Here is a 23,466-nt window from a genome sequence, read left to right as displayed (position 1 = left end):
AAGAGGTGGTGGTGGTGGAGGAGAAACAACGGCGTAAGATATGGTATAGGGAGGTATGCTGAGAGCTTTGATGTCGCCGTCATTACACGAAGATTAGTACCGCTGAGGAACAAGTGTGGCGCTGGCAATCAGCTATCACGTGACTGAGCCAACCAATGGGAGATCTTAGGGTACTCGGGCAGTTAGTTCACGTCTGATGTCTGTTTTACCTGTGCTTTTTCACTAATCGATTGTTAAATGATCGATCAGTCACCTGTGTCGTTCTTTATAAAGGTCGTTCTACGTGATTTGTCAGCCATTTGATGTTTGTACTCACTAGTAACAAGACACCAGTGTATTGACACAATAAAGGAATCGTTAGTTGCCTTGAATCTGTACCTGGGATACATCAATTGTAGTATCCCCGCACCACAGTCCTTAGGGACTAATTAATGGTTGACATTTTAAAGTGATTTCAGACATTCGAATATTGGTCTCCTGTTAGGTGAGTCTCTCCTACATCAATGGAGTGGTTATGATAGCAATGCTATTATTATTAAAGTGACATATGAATAATATACTTTCCAACACTTAATACAAATCCACAATTAAAATTTCAGATACGTCAAGATGGTGTGTGACAAGTGTGAGAAGAAACTGGGAAAAGTAATAACTCCAGATCCATGGAAGTCAGGTGCCCGAAATACAGTAGAGAGTGGTGGACGTAAAATAGGTGAAAACAAGGCCCTGTCAGCAGCGAAAAATCGCTTCAATCCTTACACAGCAAAATTTGAAATATGTAAAATATGTAGGCAAAAGGTACATCAAGTCGGTTCCCATTACTGTCAGTCTTGTGCCTACAAAAAAGCTATCTGTGCTATGTGTGGAAAAAAACTCATGAGTACTAAGAATTATAAACAATCCGCAACGTAACTAAAATTCAATAATGCTAAATAATTTTCTGTTGTACATAATCACTTGATAACGAATCCTCATGAATTGTAATGAACAAAAATTTATTTTTTCTTAAAGTATAAATTATTACTACATACAATACAACAACTGCTCGCTAGATTAGAAAAAAATAATAATTATAATAATAAAATTTACAATATTGTGTGATTACTATTGTAACATTTATATCAATAATATGTTTTATATATATAATTTTTCCTCTTTCTTTTGTAAAATAGTCCCAGTATCCATTCATACATATTAATTAATGTGTGAAGTAGGTATTGAATTTATACATTATGAGTATTATATACAATTCTATCATTTAGAGTCGGGATTTTTTTTGTGTGAAAAAGATTCAAACACCCGATGAGAAAGACATGTCTCCGGCACCAACATTTCTTACATTAATTTCATGGAGAATGTACAGTCCAATATCAATTGTTATAACATTTTTTTAATCAGTTAAATGGGATGTTAATGAATATTTTTGCAACATGCATTCTATACTTCCACTGGAATACAATAAACTAAGGAAACTATCTTTAGTGAACAGGGAATTAGAATCAGCAGGTGAATAAAAATACTGCTGACTATATCTGGAAAATTGGTATTACTTCACAACAATTTTCACCATATCCTCAGAAAGCGTTTGCCACGTCACGATATTTTGACTTTTCAAATTTTTCCTCTATGGCACATAGCTTTCCAGTAATACTTGCATTCACCTTATATCACGATATTTGTTTTTTTTTCGATAAAGACAAACATAACGGGTGTAATATTTCTGTTTCATTAGGGAAGGGATGAAAGGCGTCTAGTCAAAATATACTCAAGCCCTTTTACCACTTTGCCTGTGATTCGATCGTCAATGAGGAGTCCTTAATAGGGGTGCAGGTCAATTTTGGTCGTATCGTCGGCTCGTTTCATTCAAAACGAATAATAAAATAGGTGTGCAAACTTTTACGTCTCTATTTCAACTACAGGGGATGCTAAGTTTTGCTCATTTCAATACTATGATGTTTTAAGAACATCAGAGAATTTTTTTAAAGAATAAAACCGTATGAAAAAATACAAAATCATGCGAACTTGTTGTATTATAACTGTACTCTATTCATGAATTTTAGTGGACACTTAATTGGCCCCATAATTAATAAATTATAGGTTTAGTAGCTTTAATGAAATTTCCTGCATAATTGATTTAAACTGAGCGATTTTTTTTTAATGCGAAATTCTAACAGATTTTTGGAGGTTCATCCTTCAATGTAGCGTAGGATAAAAATTTTGACGGCGCACCCCTACGAAGGAGCATCCCCATCCCAAGAACATTCAAACGTCAGTAAAACTTAATCGTGACTAACACATTTGCGACTATGAACCCTTTCCCCCTCTGAACAAATTAATAAATAAAAAAATAAAAAATTGTTTTTACTGTTATTTGATAATTTTCTCCTCACCTGAGGAGACAACGATGTTTGTAACCGGTTGGGCCTGATTCGATCCATTGCCCCAAGAATTTTCATCCTTGTTCTCACCCAAGAATATCCAGCGCTCAAATGTTTTACTCCCCAATGACTTATCATTGTCATCGGCCACCTCAGTCTGACTTATCTCCGGTGATTTGAACTCCGAGACATAAACAACTTGTTTGTCAATGGCAATATCTTTACCACTGCTCTTAGAGGAGTCACTTCGCCTGGGGGGAACTGGTGGTTTTTTTGCAGGTGTTGGCTTGCCGTTGGAAGTTATTGTAACCTGACCCCTAGGTGGTTTTGGGTGAATTTCATTGACTTCAGGGAGGTTTTCCCTGGTGTCCCTGGGGGAGACCTTGATCTCAGTGATATAAGTCTGTTTTTTGGAAGGTTTTTGAGGCGGGGCAGGGGTGTTCGGTAATGGCGGCCGTGAGTCAGCGTTAAATTCGCCAGATTCTCCAACCAAACCGCTGTCCTCACTCGAAACACTGATATTACTGATGTTGTGCTGATCCTCGGGGGTGAGTCTCTTGCTGTTGATAGTGACACCCAACTCCAGATCGCAGCCATCATCAACATCATCATCGTTCTCAATATCTCGCCCAGTAATGCTCTCTATCTGTTTTTCGATATCAGTCAGCGTGGAAGGTGCTATTTCTCCAGCCAACTTGGATGAGTCATCGTAATTGCCATTAGTTTTGACGTGTAGCTGACAGTGCTTGTCATGATGACCATTTCTTTCGCAAATGGGACACGTTCGATTCACTGTAATTTTCCTCACTGGCTCCTCCCTTACTTGCTTCATGCCCACGTACATCTCTCTATTATCTCCATTAATCGTGTCAAGGTCTGCTTCAAGTTGTTTACTGGACAAGCGTGAATGAAGGTCAGAGAATCTCAGTGCTTGATCGAAAGAATCCACAACAGCTGGAGTATCCATTTGGTCGGGACTATCAGGTATAGGTTTGGCTGGTTTAAAATCCAATTCAACCTGTTCAGGTGTTGGACTTTTCAAGACCCGTCCGTTGTTGACGATTCTCACGAGGGCATTATCCTCATCAGGATTAAACATTCTTTCAGTATGGATGAAGTCCCTAGTGAGGCGCTTGCTCAAAGGAAGATTGTATAGTTCTATGCTGCAATCGTTGGGCTTGTCCTGAGTTGTGTGAGACTGACCGAGGGAATTGTCCTCTTTCAGCTTGATTTCAACTGCAGATTTCGACCTCTCCAAGGTACCACTGCTTTTCTTCCTTATTTTTGGCTTGACCTCTTCATTATCGCCGTCTGTTTTACTCCAAATGGCATCCTCCAGGGTACCCCATTCGCTCGACTTCTTCAATTTTATTCTGTCAAACGCCTCCATGTCATCGAGCTTGCTCAAGTCCTCGTTGAATTCAGCAATGTCTTCCGGAGGCAGGGGAGCTTTTCGTTTCTTCAAGCCAGCGTCCGCCATGTCCAGGCTCTGTGCTCGCTCCAGGGTCGTTGAACTCTTCGCCTCGTATTTGGACAAATCACCGAGACTCGCTGCTTTCCTGTAGACATCATCCTCATTCTCGTCTTCAGGTGCCCTTGGGACTGGTGTGTGATGGATTGTAATGTCCGATGGATTGAGCTCAATCGTTGTAAAACTGTGCTGCATCTCGGAGTCAGTGTCTGATTCTGCTGAATTTCTTCGCTCTGAGTGATCATCCACACGGGACAATTGCGCCTGATCACCATCAGTCTCAGCCTCGATCACCTTCTCAACGTAATCACTCAATGATTCAGTGTAATCGGCGATTGTATCGATTCTGTTTTGCAGCTGGTGATTAATTGAGGTCATTTGGTCATCTTTTATGGGCGATGCAGGTGGCGCTGGGGCCTTTCGTTTGTTCTTTTGAGGGCTCTTTCTATCTTCCTCTGGGTTACTAGTTCCCAACTCATTGTCAGGCTTGAAGGGACTCAACAGCTCTGCACTGTTCTTTCGATTTCTTCTCGCTGCCATCGCGGCGTTGTGGACCTCTTCAGGTACCTCCGAGGGGATCACCATCTTCTCATCGTCCTGGGGACGTGTGTTTGATACTTTAGAGTCTGTTGAATCTACACCATTCGCCATACTGCGGCTCTCCCGCTGGCGCAGACGTTCCTGGATCTTCTCCGTGGGAATTGGCGTTGAGGAGATTATCTCTCGTCTCTCTACATCGAGCTTTTTTCGTGAATTTTTTCGCTCGAGATTTGTGTTGTGCTCATTTTGATTCTCAATTCTATGGACTGTTCCCTCCAGTGTGGGCAGCACTTTGATGCCAAATTTCTGGTGGTGATTGTTGGATTTGGCTTCCTCATGTTGACGTTCTAACGTGTGACTTCCTGGTGTTGATTTTGATGATTTTAGAGTACAATTTAATGGGGAGTAGTTGGAGCAGTTAAGGGAGTCATTGGGGTCAGCAATGAAGAGTCGCTTTGCTGAGGACTTGTGGGCTCTCGATAATTCGGGAATCGATTGGCTTCGGTAGATAGGGTGACAAATGCGGGCGGGACTTGGACCCACTGTCTTTTTTAAGAGGGTCGTTGGACGCGAACCACTGCCACCACTCTCGACCTCGAGTTCAACATCGTAAGGCGATGCATAACTCAGGATTGTTAGAGCATCCTCGTACACCATGCTTCGGAAGCTTATTTTTACGCTTGTTATTCGATCACCTGTAACAGAGGAATTTAGAGGCAATGATGAATAAGGCCATTGGAATAATTGAGACCGGGGAAAATTGTTACACTCCAATTATGGTGGCCGATATGACTAATGTGGTGGCCAATTTTAATGAGGATGAATCATGGGTAATACTAAAATTACGTGACCATATCGCAAATTAATTTAGACAATTAAATTCGTTTCAATAATTCCATGGAGCGGCCTGCTAATGAATTTAATCTTCTTTGAGGCGTATAATATGATAGACTCTCACGTAATTGCACAGGCGAACACAAAGACTTTCCTAGGAAAGGTATAGCAATTTGCCAGCTGTACTATTAAATTACATGATTGAGACACGTTAAATAAAAGATATCCAAGAACTTGGGCTATTATTTTTCTGCTAAAATTTGCTCTTGCTTCTGCAGTCGAATAATGAAGGTTTTTTTAAAGCTTCATTTGACACTCGCTTTCCAGACATTTAACTATCATCAAATTATCAACGACAAAAAATACATTGAAGCGTCACTCAATAATACGCTCACTATAATATGTGGATGTGCACATGAAAGAGGCGCACTACGTCCATATGACGTTATGTATACTCCGATAATATTGATAACATTCCATGTGTTTAAAGCCCAAGGATATCGCGATAGCGTAGATAATGACCTCGTTAGAAAAGATTCGAGAAAATATTTGGCATTCGTTGCAATTACATATACACGACTACACTGACGCTCTGTCGAACTCTATATCCACTAAAATTATTGCTCCAGAAAGACGAATCAAATCGAACAATTGAAACTGCCAGTGGCTGACATTTTACAATTTGAAAGTAACATCTAGTAAACTGACCTGGATGAATGCGACCGGATTCAGAAGCTGGACCGCGATGCAGAAGATCCTTCACGAAGATACCTTCCCTCATGTTTCCGGCGACGTTAAACCCAAGGCCGGTGAAGTCTCTACTCCGGAGGCTCACTACACTGACTCGTGTAGCTTTTGGCTGACAATCAATAAATCAGCTGAATGTCACTCCAATTTTCACTGGTATAAAATTAATATGCAATAAATATTCACCCCAAGACAGGAATCATCGAGTGTTCGTCTCTTGTCATGCTTATTGCCAGTCCCTAGTCCTAATCCTGACCACGGGGTTGACCACTTTGGTGTATCTTTGATTTGTGTCTCAATAGCTGCAACAGACAGTGGCCTCTCCATACTTCCTATTTGTCCTGATGATGCGTCCTTGAAACAGGGATTATCGAATGCATAGGCATCCTCGACAATCTCCGGATCTGTCACCAGCACAAGGTGTTTTCCTGCAATGAAGTATTATTATGAGCTGCTGGGATTCACGAATATAGTCGTGATTCATCATTGAATGATTCTGACATGTTATTGCCATCAATTGACACTATTGACTCTTATGTAATGAAATTTCATTCTTGCTCATAATCATCATGAGTGAACGGTAGGCCAACGATATATGCTGCTAACATGGGCCTGTACGGTAAGATAAAAACAAGTAACGAGGTGTAATTATTCATTCTCTTTTGAGAATGAAGAAAAGTGGAATTATAAATAGCTAAATCCTTAACTGTGTGAACATTCATTTAATGATATTAATATGATAGCTGATTAATCGGCTTTAATCGGTGCTATGAATGTATTCATTATCTTCAACGGACATGATAAGGAATAAACAGGAGCTCAAACTCTTTGGTAACAACATTACTCATCATGTTTTGCTTTTTCTTTTTTAATTTGTTTTTATTGGAATAAAGGTACAGGTTTAGAAAATATATTTATTTATAGTTATTCATGTGTTAATTTTTATCAGCTGGGTTTAAAGGGGGATCAATATACATCTCAGCCATTCGGATGATTATAATACCGACAATTCCATATTAAGGATCATTCCCCCACAGGAAGGAAGCGCATTCTTCACCGTCACGTGTTCCCGCTATATCGCCTCAGCAAATCAATTCTCATTTTATTCTTGCTGTCTTCATACAATGGCTCCCTGTGGTTTGCTATGATTTTTTTTCATTAACATGAGTTATCTACTAGTACATTAAACGACAGGTGCACTAAAGATTGTCTATAACGTGGGTATTGGGTAGGAAATTTTAGGAAATTGGTGGGGCATGCGTCGTTAGTTCACAAGGTCAATGAAAATTTCCGAATCTATCTCGCAATCGGTGATAGATCCAGTTATTACCCGCTATCGAAAAAATAGTAGAATTATTGTCTTGGAGGTACATAAATTTTTATTCCTCCGACTTCTACTCTAGCATGCAACAATCGTCGTACCCACGCTCGTGCCAAGTGAAGATTCACGCGGCATGAATCTGTGATTAATCATCCTTAACACTTGACACAAGGTGAGGATAATACATAGAATGACGTTACCTCGGTAACTGGTAAATCATGTGTATCATTACCGCACACCCGACAATCTGTTTGATACGTTTAACGAAATGGGCAAGAAATATTTATGCGATACAGTTGCAAATCATCGTCGATGAATCTGCTATTATCAGTCCCAATAATAAAAAACTGCTGAAAGGTAAACTTCGTTCCGATGACGGAATAGAAAGAGAGAGAGAGGAGGAAGAGAACTCGGGGCAGAATGGTGGGAACTCAAGACCAGCAGAAGATTGAAGTGACTACGCCTTTGACGGTGACGCCAGTGGGCGCATACCATGGGCACCAAGGTGAGCGGGCTCACGTTTCTCTCTCCTTTTCATCTCTTTTTCCTCCTTTACATGTACATATCTTCCATTTTTCTCTTCTTCTTTTCTGTAAAATTCCCTCAACCCGTATGATTCTTAAGTTGCATCGCATCAACTATTAAGCGCAAGCCGTCAGCGATGTCCCCGTCACTCTTTCTCCTCCGAATGTTTCTAAACGTAAATCGCCAGTATTTATGCAATTTTGGCGAGAATAATTAGTCGCATTTGTAGGGGTCCCGGGCTCTTCTCTGGTTAATTGTTTTTTCAAAGTGGTTCTTCACGCTAGTCACCTCCATCATTTTATGGCACCGATACTGATAAACCGTCGAGGTCAGATTCAGCGCTAGAGCCTTTTGCGTTAAAGCTGAGCGCTTCGCAAATTGCTCGAAGACATCTCTGACTAAATCCAGTGCACCCAGATATTTGACCGCGTTAACGATGGATTTTTATCGAATTCATTTGGATCGTTCGATGATCGTGCAATGAAATTGGAATTTAAATAATGCGAAGTGGAAAGAGCGAGTCTTTTAGTCTGTACTGGAAATCTTGAATCAGGTCCTGCTCGTTCGAGAAGACGTTCAGAACTGACTGAAGAATTTTGTTGGGATTTGTCAGGTAGGTAATGATTGTCCGAGAAAATTATGGTTCATTAACAAAATGCTGTCTGGGCGAGGCCTTTCAGGGGATGAAAAATATTTAAGTGAAATAGTAAGGGGCTTCGAATTATTCCAATTACTGAAGCGCAACTCGAAACCCTAAAGTCTTAACTTGGGGAAAATGAAATGTCGGTCGAGGCTTAATAGCTGCATTGCTGTATAAGGAAAGCACGGATTTATTTGGCTAAACTAGAATGGGGACTTGTTGGGACCTTGGAGGGACTTAGGTTTGTGGATAAGTAACAGGAAATATTCCGTTACTCGAATAGCAAATTAATATCAGTATTCAGGAATCTCAATGATGTCTAGGGGGACGGAAGAATTTAGTTGATATTAACGAGGCTAAACTATCAACGTAATTCGTTGGTTGTTAAGAAAATGGAGCCATTTTGATAATAATTTGAATGTATTTAAATACATTCACATTATTCTGAAACAATTTTTTTCTCGTCAGTCCAGATATTTTCTCCGGAAAAGTATTGTTGAAATTCTGATGAGACACACCCTCACTCGATTTCGAAATAGTTTTGCGGAGTGCCACAATAGTGAACATCGGGGACAACTAATCATTGGCGCATAGCAAAGCTTTGGAGTATAATGGTAGGATCCAAGTGGCCGGTCAGTCTCCAAATGGAATTCACCAGTCGCAAAAGACGCGAAAGGTTGTAAACATACCAGGAGATAGTGGGGATATGTAAGAGGAATGAGTAAAGGTGTGTGACAGGGAAGCGACAATTATGCAAAAATTTGAGGCGTGGTAGTCGAGGGGGAAAATATGTATATGTTTGAAGGAGAAATAAAAACGATTGTGGATAAAAAATAGTGGTGGGGTGGGGGTTTATAGCTGGCTGTTTACGCATTGCGAATATCCAGCGACCGGGTACTGGGATTATCTTCTACTATTCTGAGTTCTCCTATGTGATTATCATTTTCGCGACGACGACGCTTGTGTTCAACGGTTGAGCATCAGGGTCTGGAAGAATAAAACATTCCAATAGGTAGAAAGTTCATATTTTGATTTATTTTCGCTGTGCAATGAAGGTAATTAATTACTCAGAACCAGTCGCATAGAGAAATATGTTTGTGGAGTACATTCCATCATTTTTTTTGATAAACTAAAAAGATCTTTAGAAGACAAATTTTTCCAGGGAAAGATCCTGTTGTGGTTGAAGACGTTTACAAAATATGATCTTTCTAAAATATTTAAAACACTCGCTTTGGAAGAATTACTCGTCTAAAAGCTTTTTTGAGTCACCAAAAAGCGTTTCGGAGTAATCTTTGAAAGATTCTTCCACAGATGACTGGGAGATATTCCAAAGACACATATTTTCTCACATTTTTATCAATTACATACAATTAAAATTTTTTAATTTTTTTTTACACATTTCATTCAATTTAATTCATAAAATTGACTGCCCAAATTCGTAAATATCCACATAAATATTTGTCGCCGTAGAAATTAATTCCCACACCTAAGAGATTATTCTCATTAGTTTAATGGCATATGATACTTCATTCTACTTGGATGCGACCACGTGTGCAGAAACCGTGGATGGGTGAAATTTTTACGAGTGCGATAGCTTTGATAACAATTCGACACTCGATAAGATTCGCACGTGATATCAATCGTAATGTTGAACTCATGTCATTGAACACGATACGAATAAAGCAATGTATCTCTCACTTATCGTGGGTATACCATGAAAGCATCATGTGTATTTATGGGCCGTTTCTTTCATTCAAAATACATTAAGAGACTAGAAATTCCAGGCGCCTCCTCCGCGAGAGGAAAGCGTGGGACATCGGTTTACGCGCATTCTCATTCCATCCCTCTTCTGTGTGACCGTTCCACATTGAAATAAGAATATAAATAAATTTTTGACTCGAGAAAAGCGTAATAGATTAAAATACAAATAACTATCAGTCATGTTATGACATAATTTTGAACCAAAGTAACCCACACTATTTACACAATAAATTTTTCTACAGATTTTATATCTAAAAGCGCTCGGTGTCATCGATTCTACTAAAGCTAAATATTCACATTATCTTGTTCCGATTTTGTAAACAACTTTTCATCGTGACCTCATTATTTAGATATGTTTAATAGTCCAAAATTCATTAGTTCTCAATTATCAATCAAACTAGAGGAGCGAAGGCATGTCAAATATTCCAAAAATTCATCAACCCAGATAAACCATTGAATTCCGAAAATTTAGACATAATGGAAATGAAAACTCAATTATCACGAAAAAGTATTTAGCGCTCTGTCATCTTACCGCCTTTCTAAGTTTTTATAAAGTATTCGGAGCCAAAATGTTCTTCTGAATATAACTGGAGAACCTTGATCTTAAGAATATCTGAATTATCCTTGAGTTATTAATTATGATTTATTAATTCAGTAGATAAGCGATAAAATTGCTGGAATCTGTTTTGACTATTCCGCGATTTTCAATGAATATCTTGGAATCTAAAGGAGGTAACAACATTTTTTAAAGAGATTTTTGGGAGGCGTTAACGAAGATTTCATTATTTCTCTTCAATTTGGTGATATTTAAACGGTTTTATTACTTTGCTACTGAATTACGTTCGTGGGTTATCACAAATAACGATTACCTTAGCTGTAATGACTTCTATCTTTTTTTTTTCCTAGATATGCTTAGATAATAGAGAATTAATTGCCCTGACGCCGTGTCAATTTACCACCCGAAATATTGAGTAATTCGCTTTATTTTTGAAATGTGAATAATGTAAACAGCTCGAAAAAATCATATCCAAAATCTGTCAAAAATCCGGTATTTAGGACACCATTCACCCGAGTCTGGCTACCTATTATGACAGTAGGGGAATCGGACGAGAGAGAAATAGTGGGATAAAATCTCCAACAGGTTTCACCTGTTGAGATTTGGCCAGCACACATCCTACCTTTTTGAAGGGGGACAAGAAAGAAGGAAACGAAAAATAACATAAGCATCAACCAAATATCCGTAAGACCAATTCATGAAAGGGTAAATAGCTGATTACCATTTAAATACTCTAGGAAATACATGTAATTATCTATGTACCCACATAAATTTTTAATTAGTCCAACATAATTTCAATAAAAATAAGGAAATCCCCTGATTGAGGATTTTCCTGGGAGCCAAATGATGGGGTAAATAACTGGGCTTTAAATTTAAATAAACTAGATCCCATATCATTGAAAAATAAATCGTCCCGGTCACGTATCCCATCGAATGCTTCGACACAACTTGACTCAAATCACTATTACTCAGTTCCACGCATTAACATCACCAGAGCGTTGAAATTTTCAGTGTACATGTAGTCCCAACTATTTCATTTTCTCCGTGATTTTGTATTAGAAAATGCAGACACAGTACAGCACGCGTAGTCGGTGCATAGAACAGGAGGGGTAAGAGGGGACAGAGGTGCATACCTGCTGCATGCCAACCCCCACTGGCTATCGGTAACTCCAACGACCTGGACGCAAGGCCCGCACGCAGACCCACTGGCTTTTAACAAATCCAAGTGTGTACACTTTCTAAAGGCCTCCACAGATTTCGCCCAGGTATTTTTATGTACATGAGTGTGTGCATAATACGGGATGTATCTGGCTAACATAAATCGTCAAGAGGGATCCCCTCAATTTTTCAATCTAGATTTTTTTTTTCACTTTTCAGAGTAAAATGAGGGAATTGAGTATTGGGATTGTAGTGTATTGAGATTGAAGATGAAAAATAAAACTCGTGTGCAGCGAACGATGAATGAAAACAAAAGGACAGATCCTCATTCACAAGGCCGCCGCTTGGGTCTCTTTGATACGACGAGCTTTTGTGTGTATACCGATTCGCCCGATTTTTTTTTTACATTCTCGGATTATATACCTATGAGCAGGTAGATGTTTGCTTCCTGACACGTTTTTTACGGCCAGTATGGGACCCAACGCAGGGGTCAGGTTATTTTATTGTAGTTTTTACTTTCTCATCCTCAACTTCGTCCCGCTATAACGGTTAGTGTGGTGGTTTAAATGAATTTGTTTAAATGGAAAATTCATAACAAAGTTCTCCATCGGGTAGTTTTAACGAATTTAAAGGTGGATTATGAATATTCATGAACTCATAGTCAATTCGCTTGATTATCAACAGTCTGTCAATTTATAGCAGTGGGACATGTAAAAGATAATGAAAAAGTTTAAATTTTGCTTTCTGATGCACATTATCATAATTATTAACACCGTAGTGGTTGGAATTGTCGTTGATTGTCTTGTGCTTGCTTTTTTGAATATAAACGAAGCATTTTTTCACTCCACTTTGATATCCAGTGAAGAAAATCATTGCAATTAATCATTACGACTGATTAAAAACCACCAGCAGGAAATTACTCTCTTGTAAAACTCGACACCCAGACATTCGACTTCGAACGCCAATGCTTATGTATTACTCATGAAATACCACAAATTCCATCGAAAATTTCACTTTTCTAACTCGGCAAATGCAGTAACATTTTTGTCATTTCCCTTTTTATCGTGAGTAATTGACCCAAACCGATGGTATGCCACAGGGAAAGTGCATTGGTTTGTGAGCTATGGTGGGTCATGTCGAAATTTTAAATGATGGATAAAAGGTAAAAATAGTAAATGGTAAATGCATTGCGAACTGGCCATTCTTTTGAAGGAATGTATACTGAATGAGAGGATAAATAAAAGAATGATCGTGCCGAAGGTGCATCGGAGCGAGACGCTTCGTAATACGTACAATCGAGTATCCTTAACAAACTGAATCCAGTACCAATACAAAGCCGATAAACACGTACACATGTATGTACAGCAGTGTTTTCAATCATCAAAAACGTGACTGGTGTGCTAGCCGTGAAGGATTGGACTGAAACCATTGGAATTCCACATTTATCATGTGCACCGATTGCTCACAATTTCGAGGATTATTTCACCTCAATTTTCTCGGATATATTTTTTTGAGGAAAAACTATTTTGCGCTACGACGCAATAGGCGTGAATGTCGAATGTTCGTGAATCATGTGACTCGTTTCTGTAGGAAAATGAGGCAAATGAGTTGGCGAAAGGAGTAAAATTGGTATCGTGTAAGATCTGTTGGAATTCTTTACTCTTAAAATACCTGGACGAATGCAACTCACCCCTATGTCGACGCCACTGCCTGTAGAAGAAGGCAGCGATGGCTAAAAGAAGTGCAGTCGTCAAAAATGTACCGATCACAGCCCCTGCAATGCTACCCGGGCCGTAGCACACAGAATCCTGATCGGCTTCGTCCATATTTTCGCTTCTCTCTCTCTCCTCTCGATTCGCCCTCGCTTCGTGGATTGTATTTTTAATCAATCAGGAAACTGCCCGATTCTGGGACATTCATGATTTCTCAATCGCACAACTTGTTGACACTATTCACAATGCCGATGTTCAATCATCATTTACACTGCTCTTTGGAAATAAAGCAACTGCTGCAATTCATTTTTTGACGATCGGGTTGATCGCGAGAACTTTGGGGGATATTTTTTAGTGAATGCCACGTAGGTTTTAAGAGGGTTGAACGTCTTTCGCGTGACAACTGTGACACCGTACGACGTACTGACTCTACTAGGCACGATTGGAAGGAGAAACAGGTACGAGGTGTTCAGCAACAGGTGCTCCTTTCGGTGTGGTGTGTACTACTTGGGCGCTTCCACCGTGGGACACACCGGGGCGCAACTAGGCATCAATTGCGGTGATTTATTTTTCTAAAAAAAATATATATACAACCCGCCTAAACGCCTAGAATTTGTTTATTATGTATTATTTTTAATTGTATCGTGGTGGTTGATTCGTAAAAAATAGGAAAAACCGAGTAGCTCCTATAGATTCCAATGGACATTAATAGATAAAGAAATAAATATTTTGTTGGAAATAAATATTTTTGGGTCGTTATTACCGAATTAATTTGGAAAGAAAATTAATTATTCATGTTAATTCATGAAAATTTAATTCGTCGATGGATTGAACAGTTCACAGTTCCCTCTGTTCATCGAAGAGCCGTTCATTGGCCGCAGCAAAACGACGACGTGTATGTATGACACGATAAATACCAATGACAACAAATGTCCGGCGTTCTGACAATCTGTCAACTTTCAGTTGATTTAGAAATTCTTTAGAAGAAATGATATAATTGTTCGTTACTTTAGCAATCATGGGGTTCATTGAAGACACTTTTATCATTCTTATCACACAGGTAAGAAATATTCTTTCAACTTTACGTTTCTTCTGTTAATTTGTGCTTCCTAACCTCAACGACAGGAGATTTCACTCAAAATTAAAATTATTTCAGTCTTGTGTTTAATAAGATTCATATGAGTCAGCTGCGAGACGAAAGCAATAGTTCCTAATTCCGAGTGTAATCATTAAAAAATTTTTATAAGGGATGCTGGAGGCTGAGATATATATATACCTATTCAATATTTTTTTGCAGGTATTATTCTTCATAGGCGGATGGGTATTTTTTGTGAAAAAACTATTCCGAGATTATGAGGTCCATCATAGACTGGTTCAGTTGATATTCTCATCGACATTCGCGTTATCCTGCACGATGTTCGAGTTGATAATCTTCGAGATTGCGGGGATCCTTGATTCTAGGTGAACTACGTAGATTTTTTAAACAAAAATTTGAAGCTCGCAAAGGATTGTCTAAATAACTTTTTATCTTCAAATAGTTCTAGATATTTTCACTGGAATGTGGGACTCTACATGATACTCTTCATGGTCATTGTGTTGATACCATTTTATATTGCATATTTCATCATCAGTAACATTGGTTTTGGTAAGAATTAAATGTGGAACATTTAATACACTGAGATCTACTAATATGGTAATATTTCAAATTTCAGTTAGAAAAAAATTGGTTCGTCCTCTGACCTTTTTAATATATCTCTTCTACCTCTATTTATTTTGGAAAATTGGCGATCCCTTTCCAATACTGAGCCCCAAGAAAGGCCTCCTGTCAATAGAACAAGGAGTGAGTAGAATCGGAGTGATTGGAGTCACTGTGATGGCACTGTTATCCGGTTTTGGTGCTGTTAACTATCCATACTCATCGATGGCATATTTCATGAGGCCCGTATCGTATGCAGACCTCCAGGCAATTGAACGGAGGCTCCTGCAGACAATGGACATGATCGTTGCTAAAAAAAAGAGAATAGCACTGGCCAAGAAAGGAGATGTTGTCTCGCATTCAGACAATCGTTCAAGACTCTGGGGGATGTTGTCGCCGTTAACTAGCTCCAAAGGGCATCAAGAGAGTGCGTAGTTATACGAACCATTAGTTATCTTAGTAGATTAGAGTAAATCCAAAAATAGGTGGTTTTTGTTTCAATGTTCCGGCCAGAGAATAATTGAAATAATTTTTAGATATCAGACAATTGCAGTCAGAGGTCTCAAGCCTCGAAGAATTATCCCGTCAGCTGTTCCTGGAGACTCATGACATTCAGAATGCAAGGGAGCGACTGGAGTGGGCTGCCACATGGCAGGGAAAATACTTTAACTTCTTAGGATATTTTTTCTCAATTTATTGCACGTGGAAAATTTTTATAGTGAGTCACTTGGAAATTTTGTGGACTAAGTACGATTTTTTCTTGAAATATTTCTTTGCAATTTATGTAATTGTTCGATTTCTAGTCAACGATAAATATTGTTTTTGACCGAGTGGGGAAGAAGGATCCTGTGACTCGAGGCATTGAAATCGCGGTCCACTGGATCGGATTCAACATCGACGTAACCTTCTGGTCACAGCATATATCCTTTTTTCTTGTTGGATGCATCGTCGTCACATCTATTCGGGGTCTTCTCCTCACACTTACCAAGGTGAGTTCATTTTCAATAATAAAATTTTCCTTTTTGTAGCATGTTTAGATGACAACTATAAGTTTTGAACTAGTCAGTTGGTTAATATTGCCAATGACATTTGAATTATTAAATAAATTAACAATTAAACATTCAAATGTTGAAGTTTTTTAACAATCGATAGTTGCGTGGGGATGATTGGAAAGAACTTGATGTACTTTCAATAATATAATAATTCATGCTGTTTTCTGTTTACTGGTTATCATTCTTTCCTCAAGATGAACTCATTTAAACTTCTGTGGTGATTATTACGGTGGGGAGAATTTGAGGAGGCGAGAGAGAAAGTCTTTATCATCAATATTTGTATTGATAACAGCATATTATTACAGAGTATATCGATTAATGACTTTTTTATTTTTAATTTCAGTTTTTTTACGCGATATCCAGCAGCAAGTCTTCCAACATTATAGTGATGATACTTGCCCAGATTATGGTAATAAAAAGGGATCGTAATTACTAGTTTTTCATTTAATCTCGTTTTATTGAGTTGAAAATTTTTAATTATCATTTTTGTTTTCAGGGAATGTACTTTGTCTCGTCAGTGCTACTGATGCGGATGAATATGCCAGCCGAGTACAGAATGATAATAACTCAAGTACTTGGTGATCTTCAATTCAACTTTTATCATCGATGGTTTGACGTTATATTTTTAGTATCTGCACTGTCATCAATTGTCTTTCTATATTTGGCTCACAAACAAGCGCCCACTGAACGGTTATGAAGATAATAAAAGTTTTCGTTGTTCATCATTGTTATCACTATTATTTTTTTTACGATATTGATGAAAAATCTTATCATAATTGCCACATAACCCTCCGAAGACAATCTATTTTTTTTTGCATACATGAACAGAAAAAAAAGAAGAGCAAAAAAGCGCACATTTACTTGCTTCTCAGTAAATTGATGTTTACAACTGGAAAAATACATCTAAAAATTCAATTAATGAAATTTAATTTATGAGCTCAATGAACCACTCTTCACCCATATTTACACCTGGTTTACGTAATGTCAATACGTTGTTGTTGGTATTGTATTTGGCCTCTAAATTCACAGTTCCAAGACCTGTAAATAAAAAAAGGTATTAATTATATTTATCAAACTTCAAAATTCATTATGAGAAGCCCAAAATTTTAGGGTCTTTTCTATTCGGTGAGATATTAATGGAAAGAAAATAATGATAAAGGATTCAAAGGTACCGACATGCTGAAATTGTTTTTTTACTGTTTCCTTGTATCCCACTCTTCCTACTATAATTGAAATATGGTGACTACTCACTTTGTGAAGTAAGTTTCGCAGATTTGACTCCCTTGGGTGGATTAGCGATATCAACTCTTTCCAGCCAACTGGCAGTCTCAAAATTAGCCTGATTATCAATATAGCGACTGCTAAGCATCTTTCCATCGAAGTTGAGCCTCAAATAAACGTACTTTCCATGACGATATTCAAAACTGGATTCATCATCAATGTACAGTTTCCCGGTGGCTTTTCCCTCGGCATCAGCAATGACAACAAGAGTATAAGGATCATTCTTCATAGGAACCGTGCTCCTCCTGATCCTCATTTTTCTTGGTACAATAGTACCACTCTTCTGGTAAACCGGAATCTTGTGTAAAGTAACAGGGATTCTGGTTGCCCCTGGTGTTTTATTCTCCTGCATAGTATCTACATCATACCAAGTGTCCTTCCCCTCTCCTGGGAAATAAACAGATACCTCTGTAACCGAGGGCTCAAACACAGGCCTGACCAGAATAGCATCACCAACAAGCAGATGATCATCAATGGCAAAAGTGGCTGTTTCTCCTGGATAATGAGCCCACAGTGGTCTCATAACAGGATAGCCACTGATTTCGTGTTCTCTAAACAGTGTGTACCAATACGGCAAGTAAGAGTAACGTATTCTTATAGCATCCCTGATGATCTGAGTTGTTTCATCGTTGAAAGTCCAAGGCTCCCTACGTTTGGTATCAATGTGTGAATGCTGTCTGAAGAAAGCAAGCCAAGCGGCAGCCTGATTCCACCTTATCAGTAACTCAGAATCGGGATTCTTGAAGAAACCACCGACATCAGCACCGCAGAAAGACATACCAGCAATTCCAACCGACAAACACATGGGATAACTGATTCTCAAGTGCTCCCATTCAGCAGCATTGTCACCAGTCCAAACAGTAGCTGATCTCTGGGAGCCAGCGAAGTGTGCTCTAGTGAGGACAAATGGTCTCAGAGTTCCACCTGATCGTTTGTAGAGAGCGTCATAAGTCACTTGGGTGTACATCATACCGTTGAGATTGTGAACGTCTCGATGCTCCCAGCCACCGTAGTGGATCAAATCCTTGGGCATGGTTATCTCAGGTCCATTGAAAACACTCGGTTCATTCATGTCATTCCAAATGTAAACGTCGTTGGTAGTTCCCTGGAATTTATCAAGGGCATATTGACCACCGAAATATTCCCTCACTTTTGGATCGAAGAAGTCCAAATAGGAGGAGGCACCTGGCCAGCACCAGCCCTCGTAGTCCTTGCCATCAGTATGTTTAACGTAGTAGTTGTTGGCAGTGGCTTCATTATGGATGTAGTACGTGTTGTCACGTTTTATGTGGGGATCTATAATGACAACGAGCTTTCTTCCTTTGGTTGTCAAGTTCTGAACCATTTCCAGGGGATTTGAGAATTTTCGGGCGTCCCAGATGAAGTACTTCTTACTGTCGGTCCACTCTATGTCCAACCAGATGACATCCATGGGAATGTCATAGAAATCAAACTTCTCTGCTATCTGCGCAACATCCTCTTGGTCATTATAATTCCACCTTGACTGGTGGTAACCCAGTGTAAACATTTGGGGAAGTGGGGCTGTTCCGGTGAGAAGTGTGTACTGCCTGAAGGCGTCCAGGGGCTTAGGACCGAGCAAGAAGAACACATCTATGATACCAGATTCGGACATAAAGTGGGACTCAACTTGTGGCTTCTTGACATTGCCAGACATAAAGTTGACGATACTGTCTACCATGTTATTGTCAGCACTTGGGAGTATGTCTACCCATGTTTCGGCAGCATTGTGCCAGAAGACACCAGTCGTTCGTTCCTTGCCGTGAGCGTAGAGCACAGGAATTGATCCGTACAGGGCCATTTTCTCGTTTGTCTCGTACTCGAACACATCGAGATTGTAGAGACGATAAGGATCGGTAGTTTTGGTAGAGCGCAAGGCCAATGAATCAGCATGCTGGGGGATACCATAGGCGTGCTCAGCACCTGGAAAACTGAAGTCCATAGCAACGGCCTCAGGACCATAGGGCTTTGAGTCCTGATGAGACTTGAAATTCTCCTCCCATGCCCCTGGGTCGTCCTCGGCACCATCTCCTGGGTACTGAGCCGTCTCCTCTGGATTACCGGCGTTGTTATCGGTGTTGTCTTCAGATTGCTTCACTGCTTTTGTTCGCAGGTGCTCAAATCGCATGAGACCTCGTGCATTAGCAGACACGACTAGTTGATCGCCCGAGTAGAGATCCACTCTAAAGGGGGAGAAGTGAAGGACTGCTTTGTTGGGACCACTCGTCACTGTGACGTTATTTGACAACGACTCGACAATCTTTAGCTCAGCCTGGCGAGGATGATCTTGAAGGGCGTTCTCCACCTCGTAACGTTTGTGGAGAGGGCTTTTTTCATTTATGTGCAGGCGAAAGATATTATCTTTGAGGGATGTTAGCTGCAGTAAGTAGCTTACTCCTGTGTCTTTGTTGAATAATTCTGCTTGGAGGGTGGAGTCATTTTGGATTACTGTCGAGGAGACAACCTCATAGGGGGTTTCGTTAGGTTTGACTTTACGACATCGTCTGGAAATTCCAATAAGTCAGGATAATTGCGTATTTGGAAGTTATTTTCAATGTTCTTGGGATGTTTCAATGTCGATAATTGCAAAATTAGAAAGGATTTTGAATGTTACTGGGAATTCTTTTAATGAACATAAGCATACCAGTCATCATCATTATCATCACGTTTTGACTAGATTTTATTAGGTATTATCAGTTGTATAATGTTGAAAATGTGAGGCTAGAAGTGATTTACTGGCTGTTAGGACCTCGTCAATATCTGAACTAATTGCGATGACTATGTGACTGTAATTATTGAGGCAAGAAAAGGAGGAACCAGGATATAGAATTAAAATTATTGCATAATAAATAATGGAATAACTCAGAGATAAAAAACAACTAATAGGTAAGCAAGACCACCTGTCAGTTTAACAGATGATGAGTGAAAAACAAATAAATTAATAAAATATTTCGCAATTTCTGTTCGTTTCGAAGGTCAGGGACCTTCGTCATCATCGTCAGGGAGGTGATATTGACAAGTTTTAAATGCGTGTAAAGTTCTATGTCAAACGGTCCATTTACAGTAATTGTTCTTTTTTAATCTCTCAATCATCCTGACAATTAGTTGCCTTCAACCGACTGCTATTTCATATGTATATAACGAGGAAAAATGAAGCACTTGAAAATCAAATATTACAGGGATAAATTCTATTGTGCAGGTTCAGAGCATTCGAAGTGATGATTATTTACCTGCAAAAGCTACTCTGGTCGCAGGTCTTGAAGTTGGTTCTATCAACGGCGACAGCAAAGTACAAGAGAGAAAGGAGTAACACTCCTAATCTGTACAGAAAATAGACAAAAATACTTATTGGGATAAAATGTGATCAAACAAATGTGATATCTACGAACATTGTCGTATAGAATGAAATACAATGACACGTCATGCAGTGTGGATAATCACTGGGCACATCACTGTTAAATCATTTAAATAAAAAGTATGTATATGCATATACATATGTATCAAATGAGCACATGACACCATAGAACAATATTTTTCTTAGATTGAGAAATTACAAATTTCTGCAGAGCCTCGCAAATTAACTTACCGCACGTACCGAGTCATGTCGAGGAATGACTGTACTCTGCTGTGTTCAATGGTACCAGCGATAAATGCTTACCCCCCTGCGCAACACCCCTGCGCAACTCGTCTAACATGGCGTCCCGTCTCCGGTAGTGATGCTACTTTCGGCGTTGGTTCTGCAGTTTTTTGGCGAAATTTAAGGTAAAACAGAGGAAAAAATTATACAGGAGGTAATAATTCATTTAGTCATAAGGGGAGACAGTTATTTTAGGAGGAATTGGAGTTTGTTATGAAGAATTGTAAGCGCTGAACGTGTCAGAATTTCATTTGAGATAAATTATCAAGTCGTGTACGCATCTCCTCCGCGCATGGCCACCATGGTAGCCGGCTTCTCCCTGGGAACAGCAGCTTTGGCGTTCAGTCTACATATTTTTTGGAAAAATTGCAGATAAACCCATAGAAAAATTAGTAATGAGGTAATAATTTATTTAATTATGAGGGTGACAATGATTTGATAACGAATTTGGAGTTTATGATGGGGCATTATAAACGTTAAACGTACAGGAAATTTATTGGCCAAAAGTTGTATATATTATTATTGAGTTCCATGCGCATCTTACTGCGCATCCATGAAAAATGGCGTAGAGCCTTTGGTAGTGAACGATAGTTTGGGCGTTCGCTCTACGTATTTTTTGGAATTTTTGAAGATAAAATCCATAGAAAAATTATTAATAAGGTAATAGTTTATTTAATCATGAGGGTGGCAATGATATCATAACGAATTTAGAGTGTCATGGGGTATAGTAAACGATAAACGTATAAAAAGTTCATTGGCAAAATATTATGCGTATTATTATCGAGTCCCGTGCGCACCTTACCGCGCAGTCGTCGAAAATGGCGTACAGTCCTCGGTAGTGAACGCTCCTGTGGGCGTTCGATCTACATATTTTTTGGAAAAACTGAAGATAATAGTCATGGAAAAATTATTAATGAGGTAATAATCTATTTATTCATGAGGGTGGCAATGATTTGAGAAAGAATTTGGAGTTCATGACGGGGTATTGTAAACGATAAACGTATATAAAGTTTATTGGCGAGAAATTGTACATATGATCATTATCGAGTCGTGTGCGCACTGCCCTGCGCATCCATCGAACATGGCGCCCAGTCCTCGGCAGTAAACGCTAGCTGGGACGTGCATTTAGTTATTTTTTGGGAAAATTGAAGATAAAATTCAGAGAGAATATGTTTATGAGGTAATAATTTATTTAATCATGAGGGTGGGAATGATTGTATGATGAATTTAGAGATTATTACGGAGCATTCTTAACCCTAAACGTGGAAAACGTTCATTTCAGAAAAATACTCAAGTTCGCCACGCAGCTCCTGCGCGCATGTTGAACGGCCAACCTCGTGGCCCGGTAGAGAGGTTATGGCGTTCGTTTAAAGTCTATTGTCAGGAGAAACGAGGATAGAATCGATAAAATGATCACGAATAATTTAATACTAAATAATTACACACTATGTGTAATAATTATTTCATCATCAAACTGGAGGTTTTTATGACCTGTGTAAACGACAGAAAAAAATTAGTTTCGTCCATCAAAAGTATTATTTCTACATGACCGACGTACTCGTACTGTCGGAAGATAGCGCCTGGTCTGTTGACTTGGTCAAAAGACAAGTCTTCAAAACTTTTTATGGTCTTTTTTGATATTTTAACAAAAAAAAATTTTTTTTTCTATGATGGAAGTGGACTATGTTAACATGAGTGACAGACGTGGACATTAAGGGTTGAATCTGTAGCTGTGAAATGTGGTGTTTTTGCTGGTTCCCTTTTTATCGACACTGTCATAAGAGTGTAAGATTGCGTTTAGTGTTTGTATCTGTGCCCGGCAGATTTGGAGAATTTCAATTTTTTAAAAATCGTGAGTGAAGTGTGAATAAGTGCTGTGATTAGTGTTTGTGAGAAGTGTCAATCAAGGAATCAAATGGATTACAATTTAGAAGAATCATCAATCGACATCCAGAGGTAAAGCTGTACGTTCCAGTAATTGGTGGGTCATACAAACATTATTCTTCAATTTGTTGCATGCTGTTTCCTAAGTGGAAACGAGACTTCCTCGCGCAAATATATGAGGCAGGAGCTAAGCGATTGGCACAGAATTCACGATGAATTCTACTTCCCTTTCTCGTTCCCTTAAACGCCGTAAAA

At 39.0% G+C, this 23,466-nt stretch overlaps 5 protein-coding genes across 8 annotated transcripts in view; 3 read left to right on the top strand and 2 right to left on the bottom strand.

Annotated features, from left to right (window-relative positions):
* Window positions 1–208: 208 nt before the first annotated feature.
* Window positions 209–1,146, top strand: LOC135173095 (cysteine-rich PDZ-binding protein). The gene is made up of 2 exons (XM_064139725.1): window positions 209–484; window positions 600–1,146. Exon 2 carries the CDS (start codon window positions 610–612, stop codon window positions 910–912), a length of 303 nt encoding a protein of 100 aa, XP_063995795.1. The 5' UTR covers window positions 209–484; window positions 600–609; the 3' UTR covers window positions 913–1,146.
* LOC135173042 (uncharacterized) lies at window positions 1,050–14,109 on the bottom strand. The gene is made up of 4 exons (XM_064139625.1): window positions 13,622–14,109; window positions 6,157–6,398; window positions 5,932–6,082; window positions 1,050–5,084 (listed from the first exon to the last, which is right to left on the bottom strand). Exons 1-4 carry the CDS (start codon window positions 13,755–13,757, stop codon window positions 2,368–2,370), a joined length of 3,246 nt encoding a protein of 1,081 aa, XP_063995695.1. The 5' UTR covers window positions 13,758–14,109; the 3' UTR covers window positions 1,050–2,367.
* A 116-nt stretch (window positions 14,110–14,225) lies between these two features.
* LOC135173060 (Golgi pH regulator) lies at window positions 14,226–17,113 on the top strand. Of its 2 annotated transcripts, none has more exons than XM_064139653.1 (8): window positions 14,226–14,703; window positions 14,941–15,104; window positions 15,182–15,288; window positions 15,356–15,766; window positions 15,876–16,057; window positions 16,143–16,328; window positions 16,735–16,800; window positions 16,888–17,113. In XM_064139653.1, exons 1-8 carry the CDS (start codon window positions 14,662–14,664, stop codon window positions 17,086–17,088), a joined length of 1,359 nt encoding a protein of 452 aa, XP_063995723.1. In that variant the 5' UTR covers window positions 14,226–14,661; the 3' UTR covers window positions 17,089–17,113. The 2 variants fall into 2 exon arrangements, with proteins under 2 accessions (XP_063995723.1, XP_063995725.1); XM_064139655.1 differs by lacking the exon at window positions 14,226–14,703 and adding an exon at window positions 14,781–14,865.
* On the bottom strand, window positions 16,653–21,365 carry LOC135173044 (neutral alpha-glucosidase AB). Of its 3 annotated transcripts, none has more exons than XM_064139629.1 (4): window positions 21,277–21,365; window positions 20,921–21,010; window positions 17,643–20,194; window positions 16,653–17,429 (listed from the first exon to the last, which is right to left on the bottom strand). In XM_064139629.1, the coding sequence occupies exons 1-4, from the start codon at window positions 21,291–21,293 to the stop codon at window positions 17,317–17,319; spliced, it is 2,772 nt and encodes a 923-aa protein (XP_063995699.1). In that variant the 5' UTR covers window positions 21,294–21,365; the 3' UTR covers window positions 16,653–17,316. The 3 variants fall into 3 exon arrangements, with proteins under 3 accessions (XP_063995699.1, XP_063995700.1, XP_063995698.1); XM_064139630.1 differs by having other exon boundaries at window positions 21,286–21,308; XM_064139628.1 differs by lacking the exon at window positions 21,277–21,365 and adding an exon at window positions 21,080–21,129.
* Window positions 21,366–21,520: 155 nt separating this feature from the next.
* The window catches only part of LOC135173056 (peptidyl-alpha-hydroxyglycine alpha-amidating lyase 1-like), a 122,137-nt gene continuing 120,191 nt past the window's right edge, over window positions 21,521–23,466 (top strand). Inside the window, exons 1-2 of the mRNA XM_064139649.1 lie at window positions 21,521–21,727; window positions 22,610–23,308. The gene's annotated coding sequence lies outside the window, so the exon portion shown is untranslated. The remainder of the gene's footprint in view (window positions 21,728–22,609; window positions 23,309–23,466) is intronic.

The sequence above is a fragment of the Diachasmimorpha longicaudata genome, chromosome 2 (assembly GCF_034640455.1).
Source record: "Diachasmimorpha longicaudata isolate KC_UGA_2023 chromosome 2, iyDiaLong2, whole genome shotgun sequence".
NCBI lineage: Eukaryota > Metazoa > Arthropoda > Insecta > Hymenoptera > Braconidae > Diachasmimorpha > Diachasmimorpha longicaudata.
Note: the sequence above shows the minus strand (reverse complement) of the source record. Positions and strands in the feature narration are given on the sequence as shown.

Excerpts from the sequence above, each read along its gene's own strand:
- LOC135173095 (XM_064139725.1), top strand. The coding sequence starts at position 610 with ATGGTGTGTGACAAGTGTGAGAAGAAACTGGGAAAAGTAATAACTCCA.
- LOC135173042 (XM_064139625.1), bottom strand. The coding sequence starts at position 13,757 with ATGGACGAAGCCGATCAGGATTCTGTGTGCTACGGCCCGGGTAGCATT. Across the intron at positions 6,083-6,156 it reads TCGATGATTCCTGTCTTGGG|CCAAAAGCTACACGAGTCAG; the intron begins GTGAATATTTAT and ends ATTGATTGTCAG. Across the intron at positions 5,085-5,931 it reads ATCCGGTCGCATTCATCCAG|GTGATCGAATAACAAGCGTA; the intron begins GTCAGTTTACTA and ends CCTCTGTTACAG.
- LOC135173060 (XM_064139653.1), top strand. The coding sequence starts at position 14,662 with ATGGGGTTCATTGAAGACACTTTTATCATTCTTATCACACAG. Across the intron at positions 14,704-14,940 it reads TTATCATTCTTATCACACAG|GTATTATTCTTCATAGGCGG; the intron begins GTAAGAAATATT and ends ATTTTTTTGCAG. Across the intron at positions 15,289-15,355 it reads CATCAGTAACATTGGTTTTG|TTAGAAAAAAATTGGTTCGT; the intron begins GTAAGAATTAAA and ends TTCAAATTTCAG.
- LOC135173044 (XM_064139628.1), bottom strand. The coding sequence starts at position 21,114 with ATGACGTGTCATTGTATTTCATTCTATACGACAAT. Across the intron at positions 21,011-21,079 it reads ATTTCATTCTATACGACAAT|ATTAGGAGTGTTACTCCTTT; the intron begins GTTCGTAGATAT and ends TTTTCTGTACAG. Across the intron at positions 17,430-17,642 it reads TGCGAAACTTACTTCACAAA|GTCTTGGAACTGTGAATTTA; the intron begins GTGAGTAGTCAC and ends TTTTATTTACAG.